Source organism: Thermomyces dupontii, assembly GCF_041956625.1.
Source record: "Thermomyces dupontii strain NRRL 2155 unplaced genomic scaffold VTN31scaffold_2, whole genome shotgun sequence".
In the NCBI taxonomy this organism is placed as follows: domain Eukaryota; kingdom Fungi; phylum Ascomycota; class Eurotiomycetes; order Eurotiales; family Trichocomaceae; genus Thermomyces; species Thermomyces dupontii.
Window position 1 is genome coordinate 2735854 of NW_027192308.1, and position 18082 is coordinate 2753935.

The following is an 18082-nucleotide window of genomic DNA, read 5'->3' on the forward strand; positions in this document are numbered from 1 at the left end:
CTATCGTAAGGAAATAGTAGTTAAATCATATCGTCATGAGCTCAGACGCTGGATGAATGACTGTCCAAGCATGGTTAGCACTGAAACATTCAGAATACAAAGGTATTGAGGCCTACTTGGAAGAAAGCCCGGAACCCTCGCGCATCAGACCGAGACAGCGCATCGATATACTCGCCGACCAGCTCCGGGCCCATGCCCATGCCCGGCAGCTCCCGCGTGCGCAGATACGCAACGTACTCGGCGCCGGCCTTGGAGTAGATGGTGTGTTGCAGAGCGCCAGCCTCGCCCAGTACCTGGCGGGACTGTGCGTCCTTGGCGTTGAATCCGGGCGTGCTCGGCAGCGCCCAGCACAGCGGCGAGAACCGCGAGAACATGAACTCGTTGAATCCGGGGATCGACGCGTTCGCCGCCCCGCCCCATGCCTGCGCCATCTTGGAAAGCACACCAAACGCCATCCGCGCGGTCGTCAGGTCCTCCGCGTCCTTGGCAAAGTGCTCGATCGTGGAAATGATGGTCTCGAAAATGGATTGATTTGCTGCCGGGGATAAGTCAGTTGATGATCAAGGCATGCATGACACCTAGAAGCTCAATTACTCACCCTCGCTCACAATCACCGACTCTAAATCGTTCTGCAACAATGCGTGCAAGAAACTCAGATACTCCCGCTTCAGCTCCGCTAGCTGGATCTCGTCGTCCGTCCCCCGCGTCGGATCCGCAATCGCCGCAAACACCCGCTGCAAGAACGGGGTGAGCAGCGTATCCAAGATCCCGTAGATCTCCGTCTTGAAGCCAAACACAATCTGGTCCAGCAGGCGGAGAAACAGCGCCATCTCGTCCTTGGACGAGGTCTCCGTCAACAGGCCGTCAATCCACCGCGGCAGCTGCGGGAGAATACGCGATCCGACGAGCCCAATCAGCCGCGAGAACGCGAACCGCGCCGCTGTGCGCACATTAAACGACGTCTTGAGTGACTCCAGCGCGACGAGCGTCGCCTCGGTCACCTGACAAAAGGCTTCGGACACCTCCGGAACTGGCGGCCCGCCGTGCTGGATCGTGCTGCCGCCCGGGACATACTCCGAGAACCCTCGCGCTACTGTCCCCAAAGCCATGATGTCGTGATGGATCTGCAGCAGCGCCCGCTCGTCGCCGGACTTGGCCGCAGCCAGGTTCCGCTCCATGTCGAGGAAAATCGGATTCATCACTGACTGCACATACACCACTTGCTTCTCCGCAGGGACAGCAGCCGTTGAACATAATGTGCCCACCGCTTCAAACAGGTAGAGCTGATTGTTGAATACAGTGTCAGCAGAGTTCTCGTGGTCTTCAGAAGACATGTCTCCATTATCGGACCCCTCCGATGGCACTTCTGCTTGGATCACCAGCAGATCGCTCAGGACCTCAATGACCGACTCCGCAATGTTGCCAATGTGCGCACGGAGCTGCTTCACTAATCGCTGGAACAGGTACCATGCGCGGATCCGCACGCGCTTGACAGGGTGATGAGCCAATTGTAGGAAGTTCTGCAGCACTCCGGGAATAAGGTGCGCATGGTGTTCAAAAAACGAGTAGTAGCGGACGCAAATCTCCATGTACTGCAGCTGGGTGGCTGGGTGCGTGAAGGACCTGATGTCTGGGAGCCGAGATTAGTACTATAGAACGCCTCGAGTTCGGATCCGCGACATACCACATTCGACCATCCTCAGCATCATTCCGATCAGGCGCTCGGCGGCCGCGTTGTTGGGTTTGCACTTGCTGTACAATGTGCCGCTCTTGACCGCCAGGTCACCAAACACGTACATCTCATGTAGAGCAAGGTCGAGATCGCGCCAATCCAACTGCCCGCCCGACCGTTGCACGTTCTCAAAGGTTGTGCCGACAACTTCGGACACCACTTCCATGTACAAGGGCTCATTTGCCCCGGCAACGGTCTGCTGTAGACTATCCAATCGTTTACGGAGTTCCTGGAACTCGGCCTCCTCGGTCTGGTCCTCATCTTCGCCCCACGATGACGTGTCGTCGTATCGCAACTTGGCGATGATGGCCTTGAGGATTGGGAGAACCATGGCCGAGTGCTGGTCGCGGACCTCTGGGTTCGCCTTGGACGCCTTGCGAGAGTAGGACAACAGCTCCATGACGGACGGGATCACCGTCGAGCAGACTTCGTCATACTCGTCGGAGAAGTACCGCAGGAGGTGTGTCAAGAACGATTGAAGCAACGTGCTGGCCTTTTCCTTTGTCTGTACAGCCGTCGTGTCAGTGTCTAGGGCACGGACAATGTCCGTGACGGTGATATTAACGAGCTTGGCAACCGTCTCGGCGAGATCGGTGTCGTATTTCGAAGTAAAACGATGCTCTTGCAATGGCGGGCTGTTGGACAGTTGGGTGACGATGGCATCCAGGTTCAGGAAGATAATCATGTTGATCTTGTCCTCGGCCTTCATCTTCTTGCCCACAATCTCCGTAAAAACATTGATGGCAGCATCGCGCACCTTATCCTCGCCTCTTGGCAGTTCCGTGTTCTGAACGCGCGACAGCTGCTGGAACAGCAGGTCCAGCATGGACTGATTAACGACCAGGTTGATGTCGATCCAGCTCACCCAGCTGCCAATAGCCTTGAGCACCAGCTCCACGACCTGGGCGTTCCGGCCCTGCCATTGGGACAGGATCTCCTGCCATGAGCTGGCGATCCGCTGCACATCCCGCGCGCGGATGAGATCTTTTAAGCTGTTCGCCTTGTCCTGTTCGGCCCGCGATCTCGACACCAGCACGTCGCCAATTTCGTCGTGGATCGAGTTGAGCACGCGCAGGTAGAATGCGATGCCGAGAGGGTTGTCCCGCAGGCTAGTGGACGGATCGTTCATGGTCAAGCTCAGCAGGTCTTCAATGAAGTTCTCCCAGCCACTCCCGTACAGCGCCGAAAATAGGTACGTGATTGTCTGGGCGATCTTGTTCTGAATGGCAGCGCCATCTGGGTCGGCGCCCTCGGCGGCGTATGCTTGTCGCAGATACGCCAGCAGGTTATCACGGACAAACTGCAGACCCTGGTGATCAATGATGCCGGCCTGCGCGGCGCTATTGACGACCTCGAGAGCTACATGGCGGACGATCTCGGACTGTTTCGGGGTCTTGGTGAAGAGCGACAGGCACACCTGCCATCCGGACGGGTCGGTGCGCACCTGGTTGAGGTACTCGAAGGCCTGGGCTTTGAGCGCTTGGTCCGACGCAGGGTTCGAGGCGATTTCGATAGCATTTGCTACCTGGGACACGCAGAATGTCAGCCTATGTTGACCCTCTTACGTTGTTGCGATACGGGCATGGAGGGGGAGGGGCAGATTGCTTTGCGACGCCCAAAACACTGCGGGCCATGGTGAAATACCTGTGCCTCCATGTTTCCCACAGCCGGACTGCGGCCCTTGCGAGTCCTAAACTCTAAGCGACGGCAGAAAAGGGAGCGGACTGATCAGAAGCGTTGCACGTGAGGTCTTGGGGCGGCGTGAAGTATTTGACCATTTGCAGAGCGCACAGTCATGGACAGGGAAATTATGGGGGACTGTGGCGTTTACACGATCATTGCGGTCGCTGCACACCGGACGATGCTATCAGGCTGTTATTAATTCCGAGTCGACGTCTCGTCCAGCCTCAGTGTTGAAGTGACTAACAACGTCCGCATGTGAGGGTCAAAAGATGCGAGGATTCTGTGCGGGAAGTTGAGGCCTCAGGCATCAATCTAAGATCCGTCAACTTTGTGGCCTTTGAATAATAATGAGTTATGAGAGATTTTTCACTCCCTTTCGGCTCTCGTGCCCTAAAACTCCAATCATACAATTCCAAACAGATATCAGTTTAAAGTCGTCTGTTCAAGCCGATTGCTCTACAAAATGCTAATAGCTGACACGGTATTCTACAATTCAATTCTAGCTCAATAGTGTTTCAACGGTGCGCCTCGTTTGCCAGAACCTGCTGCTCCATCTTGTCAAAGCCCTCCACAGCCACGCCGTACTTGTCAAAGACCTGTCGCTGGTATCCATCCGCAATCTTCTCGATAAATTCCTCCTCTCGCCATCGCTGGCCGATAAGCTCCTCAAATGTCTGCCCGGGCTTCCGTTCGACGGCCCACACGGCCTTGTACGCCGCGCCCAGCGCGCAGGCATTCTCGCCCACATCCAGCTTGTAGACGCCATCTGTGCCGCCAAGGACCTCGCCGGCCACCTTGGCAATGGCTCGGTTCCGCGATCCGCCGCCGACCAGGTAGACTCGTCGAGGTTGCGGAGGGATACCATCGCCGGGGCTCTCGGTGAGTCCTCGCGACCGCAGTCGCAGGGACAGGAGCTGGCTCTCGACGATCGCCCGGGCTTCGTCGAGAGGCTGATCCCAGCCTTCAAGGGTCTCGGCGAGGCTTCCGTCTGCAGGATTGTAGGTGAAACGCCACTGTCCGGAGCGGACGTTGGGAACAATCTCGGGCCGGGGGAAGAAGAGACCCATTTTCATGGGGTCTGATGGAGACTTTTGTCCCATGGCCGGGGTGCTCAGCAGGGCATGGTCAAAGTTTGCCCATGGGTTCTTGCTCGTATCTCCCCCGACCTTGTCATTGATGGCATCCCGCACCTGTTCGCGGGCTAGTCCTCCGTTCTTGTAGCAGAGCATAAACATGTACAGCCCTGGAGTGGTTGGGTGGTTGAAGAAGTGAGTCGACGGATCGGGTTTGTAGTTGGGTGTCGACATCAGAAACGTCGTGGAGGTGCCGAGGGAAACCATGGCATCCGAGGGTTGCAAAGGCAGCGCCAGGATCGTCGACGGGTTGTCGCCCGTGGACGGGAGCACCACGCAGTCTGGGTTGAACGAGTACCGCTCCACGTAGTAGCGATGAACTTTACCCAGGTGTAGGCCGCCGTCCTTTGGCACATCGCCCAGTTTTCGTTTCAGATCGTCGACTCCAAAGGAACCGGCGCAGAGTTGCAGCAGGCGGTCGTCATAGGACCCAGTCTCGATGTTCCATAGATTCATGCCGCACACGTCCGAGATGTCAAACGGCGCGATGGCGCCGAGAAAGAGCGATGCCAGGAAGGACGAGACAAGGGAGATACGGGAAGTATTTTTGTACTGCTCGGGATATTTTCTCTGGAAGCGAAGAATCTGAGGGCCGGTAAACCTCTACGCATGGGGTTAGCCAACATCACCATCTCTGAAGAGGGCATGTTTCCTACATGATGCGCCTTGCTACCAGTCACTTTTGCCAGAACCTCAGCACCTCCGAGGTAAGCGTCAAACTCCTCGCACTCCTTCTGCGTGCTCGCATCCTGCCAATTCGGGCTGAATGGATGCGAAAACGCACTAGGCAGCTGTTCCTCCAGCGTCTTGTTCTTATCCAAGTTTGCCAACAGCTTTTCCGCATCCTTACTCCAGTAGACACTGCCATGCTGCTGCCCCGCACCGCTAATTCCCCGGACTCGGCGGAAATCCAGTCCCTGGTCTCGGAGCCTCTGCAGTACACTGTCCAGAGCCTGTAGCCATAGCGCAACGGGAGCAAAGACCTCATGCTCCGCCTCGTTGGTCATTACACCCTTTTTAATGTTGAAGCCCCGCGAGTCGGCATCAAAGTCGAATTTGGCTTCATATTCAACTTTGAGGTCCGATGATACCGCCAGGCCTTTGAGCTGTTGCGTTGAGAGGTCGAACCCCAAGTACAGAGAGCCGCCGTTGGACGACGCCATGGTGGGCGAGTTGCGCAGGTCAGTCGCAAGAAGAGTGCGCCGATCCCTCGAGAACAGATCGCGTATTGACGATAAATCTTAGAATGGATAATGTATATTCGAGGGATTCCAGGCAATTCCAGAATCCAGATCTATTAGTTTGGTCGTTCGGAGGGGTTGTTCGGGTTTAAAGGCGAGATGGCTAAATTCAACTCTGCAAGCAGAAGTGCCTCTTGTTGAGAATATATATGGCAGTTTCAAGTAGAACACGCTCCGCCGTCACTGAAATCACATCTCCCTACGAGAAATTGCGACGATGATGTCAAAGCAGACCTCAACATTGACGACTTTGATATCTGCAGTGTCCATCAGGCTATTAGCCAGACTGAATATCGATCAGCTCTGCAAATGGTTATCAATTCCCCAATTCGCAAGTTGAAAATACTTATTACACCAATCATGACTTTGCAATCTGTGTTTAACATGAAATTTCGAGCGTTGAATCATCAATTGATCAAAGAGGGACGGTTTTCATCATTGAGCGAAACCCCACCCAATCCCTGCGATGATGTCAGTTCGGATAATTTACCGTTCTGATTTTAACCGGCGGCACGGAAAGTTGGCCGAGGCTTAGGTAATCGTCGAGCAATATTAAGCGATGTATGGAGTATGGACTACGGAGGACGAGCTTGGAGATACTACTAATTACTGACCCAACTCATGAACCTGGATTGAACGACTGTAGTTACAGTCAGCTGTTATACAATGACCATCCTCTATATCCGAGCTGATTCCCTTATGCATCCGTGTTGTTCAATCAACGCCGCTTATGAACCCCATTGTCTCTATGATGCGGATGATGATCTTCATGACCATGGAAATGATGATGACCGTGACCTTCTTCTGAATCCTCCGGATCGCGTCCGCGGGCGGCTGTGACATCCCCGGGAATAAATTCATCCTTGAAGTCGACCCCTTCCAGCTCCCGCGGAATGAACCGCACCTTGACTCGTCTCACGCCGCGGACGCTGTTGCTCACTTTTTCGCGCAGCATTGTCTCGATCTCGCGGGATTGCTGCACAGACCAGGTGCCGGGAACCCCGAGCTCGATATCCATCAGGTAGTTCTGCCCGGATTTGATTCCCTGGACCGCGCGGAGATCCACATCGCGTCCCACCAATGCTCGAGAAGCAGCTTCCCGCACTGACTCTTTGATCTCCTCATCGACTGATGCGTCTGCGAGTTCCAGAAAGGACGCCTTGGTGTTGGCCCAACCCGCCTGGACGACCATCATCGAGATGACGAGGCCACCAATGGGATCCAGCCAGGCTGCATTGGATAGCAGGTGGGAGCCGCCGATGGTAACGAGAGCGACCATGCTCGTGAGGGAGTCGACGCGGTGATGGACCGCGTTTGATGCGAGGACGGAGGACTTGCGTTCGTTGGCGATTTTCATAGCTAGACACGTTAGTTCCGGGACCGTGGTAGATAGTAGGGAAACATAGTCTCAGCGACATACTCGCCCGGTATAGCCATTCTTTGATAATAATCGACCCTCCCGCCAACCAAGCAGCATTGATGTTCGGGCCCAGCGCCTGAATGCCATGGCCATGTCCGTGATCATGACCATGTAGCAAGAACCCAGCATGGGCCAGCGCCTCCAACGCCTCCGGGCAAAACTGAGCCAGGAGCACCTGTCCCGCATTCAAGCCCATGAGTAACCCGCCGCACAGCAGCAAGCCGCTGACGCCGAGCGCGCCAATGCTCTCGATCTTGCCGTATCCGTTGGGGAATCTCTCGCTGGGCGGCTTCAGCGCCCAGGCCACGGTGCTTAGCGTCATGATGTCGGACACCATGTCCGTCACGGCGTGGTAGGCGTCGGCAATCAGCGCCTGCGAGTGGAACACGTAGCCACCAACAAACTTGCCCGCGGCCATGGCCAGATTAACCAGGAGGCCAATTCGTGTAATCCGGACGCCGGGGTCGCTTTTATCCTGCGAGAGCAAGTATGGGTTGTCATGATGGTGGTGATGGCCGTGGCCATGGCCGGCATGGCTCCTGGTTTGGGTCGCCATCAGCGTGACGGAGGGCTCGGTCGCATGGGCACGATGACGATTCCGGGTCGATAGCAGCGGCGATCGAGAATCACGGCGATCCAGGGTCGACAAAGTGTAGAGAACGCGCAATTGGCATGCTCTGCTGGAGGTCGCGTGCCGGGGGCGGACGAGCAACACAAGATGACACGCTCCGTAGCGCAGGGGCCTGGTCAGAGCCATTTGGGGATCGGCGCCAAGCGGCCAGGATTGAACATTTGAATTGAGCCCCTGTTCGACCGAGGGCGTCGTGAGTTTAAACTGCAGACCGAAGTTTTCAATCGGAAATCGTCTCGACCAGTTGACGGGTTCTTATAGATAGAAATACCTTGCGGACGGTCTACATCCGACATGAGCTGACGCGATCTTGGCGATGGAGAGATCAATCTACGGTAAATGTATTGAAGAATAGTAGGATAGGAATGAGGAGAGCTTGAGGAGAGATCATTTCTCCATCCGACTTCTCCATCGATTTCCACAACGGGAGTTGTTGGCGAGATCTCGCTATCGTCTGCAAGTTCCGACTGACATCATCGTCATACAAGAGCTTGGAGCGACTGTACATTCTTCACCTTGCGATACGATCGGAAAATTCAGAACCAGTACCTCAACCATGCGATGATGCGTATCCCCTTCACCACTCCCCTACCGCCCGCCATTATCCACCCCAAATCCGCCAGCACGGTCGAGGGCGCCATTGACGCCGTGGCCCGGTTTCTCTCCGCGCCACCGTCGCCGGTGCTGCAGGGCGTGGACGTCGGCAAAAATGACCAGACCGTTCTGTTGACGGGCGCGGGCATCTCCGTGGCATCGGGTCTGGCGGATTACCGAGGAGAAAACGGCACCTACACGCGGAACAAATCCTATCGGCCGACCTACTACCATGAGTTCGTGACGCGGCATGAGGCGCGCAAGCGATACTGGGCACGGAGCTACGTCGGATGGCCGGGCCTCGTTCGAGCGAGACCCAACCAGACACACTGGGCGATTCGGGATCTGGGGCGCAAAGGTTATCTCAGTGCGGTCGTGACGCAAAACGTGGACTCGTTCCACTCCATGGCGCATCCCGACCTGCCTACCATTGAGCTACATGGGTTTCTACGGTCGGTGGTCTGTCTCAGCTGCCACCAGCTGTGGGATCGCGGGAAGTTCCAGGAGGAGTTGTCTCGATTGAACCCCGCATGGGCCGAGTTCCTCGACAACATCGTCGCGTCCGGCGCGCTGGACACGACCAACCCGGAGGAGCAGAGAAAGAGGGGCTTGAAACTCAATCCGGACGGGGACGTTGACATACCGGGCGCGCCGTACTCTATGTTCCGGTACCCGCCATGCCCCCGCTGTCTGCGCGATCCGCCGACGTTGCAGGACGGGACCCGGGGCATTGTGGAAGTGGAGCCAGACGGGGCATGGTCGCCGGCCTCGACGGCAGGAATCCTCAAACCGGCGGTCATCATGTTTGGTGAGTCGACCAGCCCCGCCGTGCGGACCGCCGCGGAGGAGGCAATCGACGATGCCGGCCGGTTGCTGGTACTGGGCAGCAGCCTGGCGACGTATTCTGCGTGGCGGCTCGTCGACCGAGCCCGGAAGCGCGGCATGGCGATTGGTATCATCAACGTGGGCGGAGTGCGCAACGAAGCACAGATCTTTGGGCCGGAGGAGACGTACCTAGAGAACCATGTAAGATGTAGTCACCGCACGGAGTTGATTCTGCCGGCCGTTGTCGAGCGGCTGACAGCGATCCGATGACGGGGAATTAGAGCTCGAATTAGAGCAGTTGACACTATTACTGTCTTGCCAGAGATTAAATGCCTAAGGCACAAACATGATCCTAAAATAGTAGCATGACTAATCATCCCTTGCCTCGAGCGGCGCGCAAATCCATGCAAGGGCTAAGGTAGGATTCGCGGCCTCCGATTGGACGAATAGCCGGCTGTTCTTCTGCCCGCGGGGCTCTATCAAGCCGCCCTGGCGGTTGTGATTTCGACGACCATGGACACTGAGGACGTGCATCCAGCTCGTAATAACGATCCTAATTCCCGCGATATCGCGTCGTCTCTGGTCTCTCCACGCTCGTTTCTTTTCCCGACCAGCAGAGGCTATCCGGCTTACCCCGGGGTTCCTGATCCCCCGAGCACGTCCAGCAGGATGGAGAAGGCCGGGCCAAGTTCGTTTCAGCAGCTGGAAAAGGTACGGAATTCGGTTCATGATGACTGGTTTCTTTAGGGTTCTGACGAGTGCTGGCTAACACGGTGACAGCTGGGCGAGGGAACATATGCGACGGTCAGTGAGAACTCAGTGAATCGGTACCTGCTCCGACTAACCCCAACTAGGTGTTCAAAGGCCGCAACCGCCAGACGGGCGAGATGGTCGCGTTAAAAGAGATCCATCTTGACTCCGAAGAGGGAACACCGTCGACCGCGATCCGGGAGATTTCGCTTATGAAGGAGCTCAAGCATGAGAGCATCGTGTCGCTCTACGACGTGATCCATACGGAGAACAAACTGATGCTCGTGTTCGAGTACATGGACAAAGATTTGAAGCGGTACATGGATACCAAGGGCGACCACGGCCAGCTCGACTACGCCACCATCAAGTCCTTTATGTGGCAGCTGCTGCGCGGCATCGCCTTCTGCCACGAGAACCGCGTGTTGCACCGGGACCTGAAGCCGCAGAATTTGCTCATCAACAAAAAAGGACAGTTGAAACTGGCCGATTTTGGCCTGGCACGCGCATTTGGCATCCCGGTAAATACTTTCTCCAACGAAGTGGTAACGCTTTGGTACCGCGCGCCAGACGTGCTGCTCGGGAGCAGGACCTACAACACGAGCATCGACATCTGGTCCGCCGGATGCATCATGGCAGAAATGTACACCGGCCGCCCGCTGTTTCCCGGCACGACGAATGAGGATCAGCTGCAGAAGATCTTTCGGCTGATGGGAACACCGTCGGAGCGCACTTGGCCCGGCATCTCGCAGTATCCCGAATACAAGCCGAACTTCCACGTCTATGCGACGCAGGACCTGCGGCTGGTTCTGCCCCAAATTGACTCATTGGGCTTGGATCTCTTGTCCCGGATGCTGCAACTTCGGCCGGAGCTGCGGATCAGCGCGGCGGAAGCCCTGCGGCACCCGTGGTTCAACGATCTGCCCCAGGTGCAGGCGCAGCTTCAGCAGAGAAACCAGCAGCAACAACATCAACAGCAACAACAACAACAACAACAGCAGCAGCACCAACATCAGCAACACCAACAGCAACCACAGCAACAACAACAGACCGTCCCTCCGATGGGTGGAGGGTATGGAGGGGGCATGATGCCTGCACAGCAGGGCTATTGAGTAGAAACGTCACGACGACATGACGGGTGGGCAAAAGGCGTGCGTGTGTAATTTCTTGGGCGTCTCCGAGGACCGGCGTTCATACCCGAGAGGTTGGTTGGCTGAATCGTTGCCGAAATGAATGATATCGATTAGTTTTGCATCATAATGGGCGAAACGGTTTTTTTTTTTTAACTTTCACGGCACATGCCTACCGTGCTATGGCACCACCACTCTGTTAGAGTCGGTGGATGCAGGCGCACACTTAGAAACCCGTCAGTATATGCCCCTCCTCACTGACTTGTCTGTATATAGGGTAGATGTGTGATAGACATCGTCTGGTGAGTACTTAATCATAGCTAGTACTTTATACATGCAGTCTAAGCGCATCGCGTTGTCGATTCTGTCGGAGTATGTAAGTTACGCACTTGGGTTAATCAATAATGTTTTATCCCGGCTCTCTCGCCTAACCTCGACTACACTGTACCACAACCGTAGGCTAACCCGCGACTATCCGAGTTCCAAGTAGCGGTCAAAGACATTGTATGGGAAACTGTGCATACTATCTGCCCAAGTGGCGTGTAGTCCATAGCAGAGGCGCGATCTTGATTCGAGAACAGAATGGACTGGATGAAACCAGCCAAGAGAAACAAGCAATGGAATGGGGGTTGAAACGTTAAGGTAGCTAAGAAGTCTAGACTCGACAGAGATAACGGTTTTGCATGAGTCCACGTGGTTGGAGATGAGGCACGGAATTGTCTGAGGACACAGTTTGACTTGGTTGTGATCGTTCATTGTTCCAGATGAATCGCTGGTTACTACCTACGCTGGTCGAGATATAGTGAACCAAAGTATTCTACATTCGTTTTTTGTAGCCGTATTGGCTTCTCGACTACCTTGTCAGTCTGTCAGATGATCAGACCTGGATATGTTGGGGAGACGAGGGCTAGTAGGTAGTAGGTAAATAGTTAGCCCTAAGCTCACAACTTGGATCATCCCTTCAGTAGACAGAACCACGTTCCAACTTACTTACAGGTAGGTACTTCGTCCGATACCACGGAACAAAGAATCAGACCTTCATCTGCCCATGTCGGTTAGGGCGAGGAGGACGTTGACTGGAGCACCGAACTCCATCTTGACGAGAACAGATATCAGCGTTCTTTTCTCCCAGAAACATAGAACTTGCATCTTAGAGCCTTTTGCGCTTCTCTGTATACAGCGCTACTTGTCATCTCGATCTCCAGTGATCCGAACCACCGTAATCCCCATCAAAGCTGCGCAATGCTCCAGAGAGACGTAGAGTCCTCACGTGGCGGAATCAACGTCTGATCCATCAAAGATAATCAAAAATATCTCTCGAAGTATAGCTGTCATGGCCTTCCTCTGTCAATGCAGCTCGACTCAAATCAACCACTCTTTGACCTTTGAGATGTTTCCAGCGACTCGGACAAGACACAAGGCGTTTCGTCTCGTCTCTTACGCTTTCAGCCACCCACGAACTCTTTGTTTTTTGATATGCTTGGCAGAAGCTCCCGTGATGATTGATGAACGTGTCCATTCATCCATCCATTCGGTCGGGTCCATTTCCACGAAGTTTCAATGAAAAACCCATCAATCGGCAATGTCAGTTCGTTCACGGCGCAAAATCGGGTATTGTACGTGGGAGAGAGATGAAGATAATGGCGGACTATCCCTAATGCTCTCGTCACCGTTGACAGACAGGGTCGTTGAGCATCAAATTCTTATTCACAAGCCCTAAGCGAGACGGACTTGGTTTCTATCTTCCCGGATCAAACTCACCATGACCTTCTCACCCCGCCAGTTCACCGCCATCGTCTCCGCTGAGCGCGCGTCGTCGCTCGTCTCGCTCGCGGGGACCACCTTCGTGCTTAGCACATTCTTCTCATCGCAGTCCTTCCGCAAGCCCATCAACCGCCTTGTGCTACTCGCGACCTGGGGCAATATCATGGCCAACGTGGCAACCCTGGTTTCACGTTCAGGAATCGAGCGTGGGGAGAGATCGGCGCTGTGTCAGTTCCAGGCGTTTTTAATCCAGTGGTGAGATGCTTTTTTTTTTCCTCCTCCTTCCGACGGAGATTTGGAGGGTAACGATGTTGATGGGTTCAAGGTTTATGCCCGCCGATGCCCTCTGGACGTTGTGTATGGCGTTCAACGTCTATCTGACCTTCTTTCACCAGTATAACTCCAGTCAGCTGCGGAAGCTCGAGTGGAAATATTTCTTACTGTGCTATGGAGTGCCATTTATTTCGGCATTCGTGTTTCTATTCGTTGACTCCCATGACAGGGGACCGTTGTATGGACCTGCCGTGGTACGTCCGCTCTGTTCAAATCAATACTATCACTTTAGTTTGGGGCTGACACTCCATCATGAACGTAAATCCAGCTCTGGTGTTGGATCGCGAAGCCCTGGAACACATTCCCCCTCGTCATCCTTTACGGGCCCCTCTGGTTTGTCATCTTGTTCACCTTTGCCATCCACATCCGTGCCGGCATCGAGATCTTCCAGCAGCGCAACACGCTGCGGAGGCTGCATGATGATATCATCGCTGACCTCCCCGCAGACTATCCCAATCAGAAACGCGCCTCGCGCTTGATTGAGATCACAACCGGGCCGGAGGGTGAGATCGACGTTGACAATGACCCCTGGGCGCTAGAGCCTGCTCACCACCGTGATTATGATCCGTCCGGCATCTATAACAATGGGGCACTCCAGCCAAAGTCAGTGCCCAACCCAGTGCTTTCTGCTGGTCAGTCTAGTCCGTACTCCATCGCCGTCAAGCATGACGTGGCTTTCCCGCGACGACAGATGAACCGCCGGCAGGCATCTCCGACGACAGAGCCCTTAGAACCGCTCACCAAGTGTGACACAGATATCAGCGCTGCCGCTCGCGCATACTGCAAGTACGCAATGCTCTACTTTGTAGCTCTCGTTGTGACGTGGGTGAGTACTTATCTCGTGTGCTCAGGGAGTACACCGCGTTCTGCTTAACGTTGACATTTACGATATAGGTTCCATCCACCATCAACCGTGCCTACGGGTTCGTACATCCCGACAAGCCCAACTTCGGCCTCTCATTCACTTCCGCGCTGGTGCTGCCCCTGCAGGGCTTCTGGAACAGCCTTATCTACACCGCCATCTCGTGGCCGCTGATCCGGCAGCTCATCACGCAGCACTGGGGACGATGGCAGCAGCGACGACGATGGAACAAGACAAACACCACCGCGAGCAGTGGCAGCTGGAAATTGCTGTCGTCAGCGTGGGGGTTTGAGCCCATCGCCAACACGCGTAGCGCGGGACCCTTGGCACATGGTACTAATAGTAGTACTGCTGGCTCGGGGTCGGAGACTTCGGACGAATCGGATGGTAATAGGGAGTTTGGTCGGTTGCCATGAGAATCTACAGTGGTTGCTTACAATTCCAGTTGGCGAGCAGTTGTGTCAGATCAATCAAGTAAGTTGCGTCAGCATTCAGGAGAGTAGTACTACCTATTGAGTTCGCTTCAGATATGGCTGCTGATCCGATGTATAAACCAGTAATTTACGGGGTCCGATTTAGACATGGTAGCTGCAACTGGAGGGCATTCCAGTCTTCGATAGTATTTTCAAGCAGTACTGGTACTTACGGAATGAAGTCGATCAACTCGTCCTCCCTATGAGTAGCGACTACTAACTGCTTCTAGCAGGCTCTCTGAATGATGAACGAAGTAATCCGGGCATTCTGCTTGCGTACCATTGAGACTTTTTAACTCCTTGTAGTCTCTCGATTGACTGGCACTGTGGGCAACCTCGAGGAGTACTCCATCATATCATAATTCCATTTCATCATAGATTTCATTGATGTCACGAAGGACAGACGTATGATTGGCGAGTCTACATAGCAGGTGGTTCGTGGAAACAGCCGAATCTACCCGCTGTCGCCTGTCACGGCTCACCGTCCGGTGGATCGACTGAGAATCTATCGACAAAGAAGCTCTGTGTCATGTCTCGACCCGTCTGAGCAGAAACCTGGTCTACCGCTACGATCCGGAGACTCGTCAGGTTGTCATCTACAACGCCGCCACCAGCACGGCAACTCTTCACCCAGGCCAGTTTTGGAGCAACAGTATGATCCCGTTCTCACACCTCATCGGTCGCGACATTCGATACTTACGTGTCTTTGGCGATCGTGGAATCTTTGGCTTGGCCAATAGGTTCGGCGTCCAACTCTCCAAACTTTGTGCTGCATCCGCGAGTTCGCAGCTAAACATGATCACGACATATAGAACACATGTACTACATCTCTAAAGCATCATGGTAATTTGAGCTGGTAGACTTCAAGTACCTAATTCACAAAGCAGGTTTGAAGTAGTACTAAGGTGGACGAGGGTTTGAATGTACATCACTCAGGGTCCTCCAACTCGACGATTTCTGAAATTTCTCATGCATCATACTAGTAGTATCATCTCTTCTACTGGGCGACATCGTCGGTGGATTCGTCGTTAGGTTCTTACGCCTGTTTAGGAGAAGGCGACATCCACGACCTAGTTGAAATTGAACCAAGGAGTCGGTTATTGCTATACGGTAAACTTTTTTGAAGCTTGAAGGTTGACTTGAACTTCAACAGGCATGAGAAATGACCCACTTCAATCCATTATTTTAGGTAGCCTACGAAGTATCCTGGCGACTCGAACACCAAATACAGATCAATGAAAAAAAAAAAAAAAACCAGAAATCAAAGCGCAATTAAGCAATCAAACATGGCAAATTCATAAACCCAGCTAGTCCCTGACAACAACACCTTCCACCAAAATCGACGCAGTGGAGCAATATGGGGTAATCCTTCCCGGATCATACCGGATCCATAGCTTGGGCAACTCATACTCTTGTTTGGGCTGTTGTTCAAATATGATGGTTCCTCCAATTTCATACTCCCACCAAGAACTTGCGCCTCGTATGCCTATCCATGGGAATCTGACAGCCACATCATCATCATTACCTCCCATGCTTCTCATAATACCTTTGGCCTGAGACAAAGAACATACACTATAGAATGTAATTGGATACTCAACACAAAGGTGTGATTGATTGGTATCAACAGTTTCCCAGTTCCCCTCAGGACCGTAACGACGCCTCAACAACTTCAACTCGACTATGGCTAGTTGGGTGATTTCAGGAAAGGGAGCATAATATTTCTTCCGAACGTGGAGGTCCATGACGACTGCGCCTACTCCCGCAGGGCTCGTTCTCAAACCCTTGACTTGCACCCATTCGAATATGTAAGATTCGGGAAAAGGGAGGGTGGTATCCCAGACAGAAGCGAGTTCTATCTGTCCACCGGAGGCAGAGCGTCCGCGTTGCTCTGGCAAATTAGGAGGCTGGTCCATAATTGTAGAAGTTGTTCCCCGTTCGGGTCCTGACATTTCGACGGCTTGGAATTGCCTTTCGCTCATTTTTCTGCTTCTCTCTGATCTAACGGGCTGCAGTCACGATGATGTTTGAAGAATGCGATAACGCTGTTTCTGTGCGTTTGCAGACAGCTCTTGAAGCTTCTCCTATGGGGATAGTATTTATACTCTCTCGATAAGAAGGAGACACTGAGATTTACGAAAGAGGACCCGTCAGTGATTTGACAATTGTTCTCGATGTGCTAGATTGACCCACTGATCTGATCTTATCTCCTTGTGATCTCGGAGAGTCGCGGATTTTTCCGTGACATGGCTGGCATATACTATGATTTTCCTCACACATTGGCGTCGTCCGCTGTCTTTGGCCGACTTGAAAAAGTACGTGAAACCAAGGCAAACTGTTCTGATGAAGAATTCAATTGCCAGACAAAGGATTATCCTGTCAGAACATGCAAAACAAGAAGCTACTAGTCCACAAAGTCGAGTGCACCGTCGACAGGAGGAAAGGAGGCTGTCAATCAATAAGCACCTGTTGCCTCAGCCAGTCTGTTGCTCGAGCGGTCATCTATCAGGTTAGTATTTTATACAGGAGAGTAGTATTAAACTTCGCTGCCTGAGTCCCTCGACTAATACCTAGTACTAGTACTTGTAATGAAGGAAGCGGACAGGAAATCTCTTCGAAAGCTTCAATAGTACTTAATAATAATAGTCCGGCCCTAAATCACCAACGCAACCCCTACTGCGATGGACGTTCAGGAAACAGACTGTTACTACAGGGTCGGACAAAAAGGGGTTTACTAAGTGATCCAGCAATGACCTACTGTACTCCAAGAACTGCAGCTGTTGATTGCATGGATAGCAGAAAGGTTATTCGCAAATACTCGATAGTTATGACTCAAGCACCTTTATTTTAGTAGTCCTATCAAGTACCACTCTGGCAAGGCCAACTCAAAGAGATGAACCGCCTAATTCGAACACAATGGAGACAATAAAGCTCGATAGTAGTTGGTGGTTCGACAAGGAACCGCAGGGTTAACTAGGACAAATATCATTGTACTCAACATGCACATTGATTGATAGTGTGTTGTTGATTATCTAATGAATCGCAGTCACTCTTTGAGTACCTTTCTCACTCTGTTGTTTGTCACTCCTTTGTCTCTTGCATTTCGTATGTCGGAGGATGTACATAAATTGAGGTCACTCCCACCCACATGGATGGGTAAGTAGGTAGACTCAGTGAGAATTGACGATAGCCTTACCGTCGGCATTTACTTCTCTGATACTCTAACATGCTACATAACCTGCCATAATTCAACAGTTCTATGGCCGGGTAGGTAGGCCCTAATGTTGCACTCGTTCTTGCGGAAGAATCCATGGATGTGGGTGCGTTCCTAGATCACGCACACTTACTAGCGTAGCTTTCTGGCCTGACAATATATAGTAGGTAATGCTTTGTCTGGCATTAGATTTCTTCATTGATCAAGAACAAATTTGTCCTCTTGATTCAATGCAGCTTTTTTCTCATGCGTCAAATGGGCACAGCCGTTGTGCGAAAGCTAAAGAAAAAGAGCATTTGTCAG

General features: G+C 53.1%; 7 protein-coding genes across 7 annotated transcripts; 3 read left to right on the plus strand and 4 right to left on the minus strand.

Moving 5' to 3' along the window:
• Positions 1 to 33: 33 nt before the first annotated feature.
• On the minus strand, positions 34 to 3388 carry VTN31DRAFT_3379 (uncharacterized protein; the record flags this gene model as incomplete). The annotated part of the gene is made up of 5 exons (XM_069403651.1): positions 34 to 60; positions 117 to 535; positions 599 to 1630; positions 1685 to 3257; positions 3377 to 3388. The coding sequence occupies 5 exons, from the start codon at positions 3386 to 3388 to the stop codon at positions 34 to 36; spliced, it is 3063 nt and encodes a 1020-aa protein (XP_069262812.1).
• Positions 3389 to 3930: 542 nt separating this feature from the next.
• VTN31DRAFT_3380 (uncharacterized protein) lies at positions 3931 to 5711 on the minus strand (the record flags this gene model as incomplete). The annotated part of the gene is made up of 2 exons (XM_069403653.1): positions 3931 to 5151; positions 5205 to 5711. 2 exons carry the CDS (start codon positions 5709 to 5711, stop codon positions 3931 to 3933), a joined length of 1728 nt encoding a protein of 575 aa, XP_069262813.1.
• A 796-nt stretch (positions 5712 to 6507) lies between these two features.
• On the minus strand, positions 6508 to 7966 carry VTN31DRAFT_3381 (uncharacterized protein; the record flags this gene model as incomplete). Its single annotated transcript, XM_069403654.1, has 2 exons — positions 6508 to 7148; positions 7210 to 7966. 2 exons carry the CDS (start codon positions 7964 to 7966, stop codon positions 6508 to 6510), a joined length of 1398 nt encoding a protein of 465 aa, XP_069262814.1.
• A 435-nt stretch (positions 7967 to 8401) lies between these two features.
• VTN31DRAFT_3382 (uncharacterized protein) lies at positions 8402 to 9529 on the plus strand (the record flags this gene model as incomplete). Its single annotated transcript, XM_069403655.1, has 1 exon — positions 8402 to 9529. The coding sequence occupies one exon, from the start codon at positions 8402 to 8404 to the stop codon at positions 9527 to 9529; it is 1128 nt and encodes a 375-aa protein (XP_069262815.1).
• A 399-nt stretch (positions 9530 to 9928) lies between these two features.
• On the plus strand, positions 9929 to 11118 carry VTN31DRAFT_3383 (uncharacterized protein; the record flags this gene model as incomplete). Its single annotated transcript, XM_069403656.1, has 3 exons — positions 9929 to 9970; positions 10040 to 10063; positions 10114 to 11118. 3 exons carry the CDS (start codon positions 9929 to 9931, stop codon positions 11116 to 11118), a joined length of 1071 nt encoding a protein of 356 aa, XP_069262816.1.
• Positions 11119 to 12898: 1780 nt separating this feature from the next.
• VTN31DRAFT_3384 (uncharacterized protein) lies at positions 12899 to 15361 on the plus strand (the record flags this gene model as incomplete). The annotated part of the gene is made up of 6 exons (XM_069403657.1): positions 12899 to 13155; positions 13226 to 13427; positions 13523 to 14059; positions 14128 to 14428; positions 15086 to 15220; positions 15309 to 15361. 6 exons carry the CDS (start codon positions 12899 to 12901, stop codon positions 15359 to 15361), a joined length of 1485 nt encoding a protein of 494 aa, XP_069262817.1.
• A 514-nt stretch (positions 15362 to 15875) lies between these two features.
• Positions 15876 to 16481, minus strand: VTN31DRAFT_3385 (uncharacterized protein; the record flags this gene model as incomplete). The annotated part of the gene is made up of 1 exon (XM_069403658.1): positions 15876 to 16481. One exon carries the CDS (start codon positions 16479 to 16481, stop codon positions 15876 to 15878), a length of 606 nt encoding a protein of 201 aa, XP_069262818.1.
• Between the last annotated feature and the right edge of the window lie 1601 nt (positions 16482 to 18082).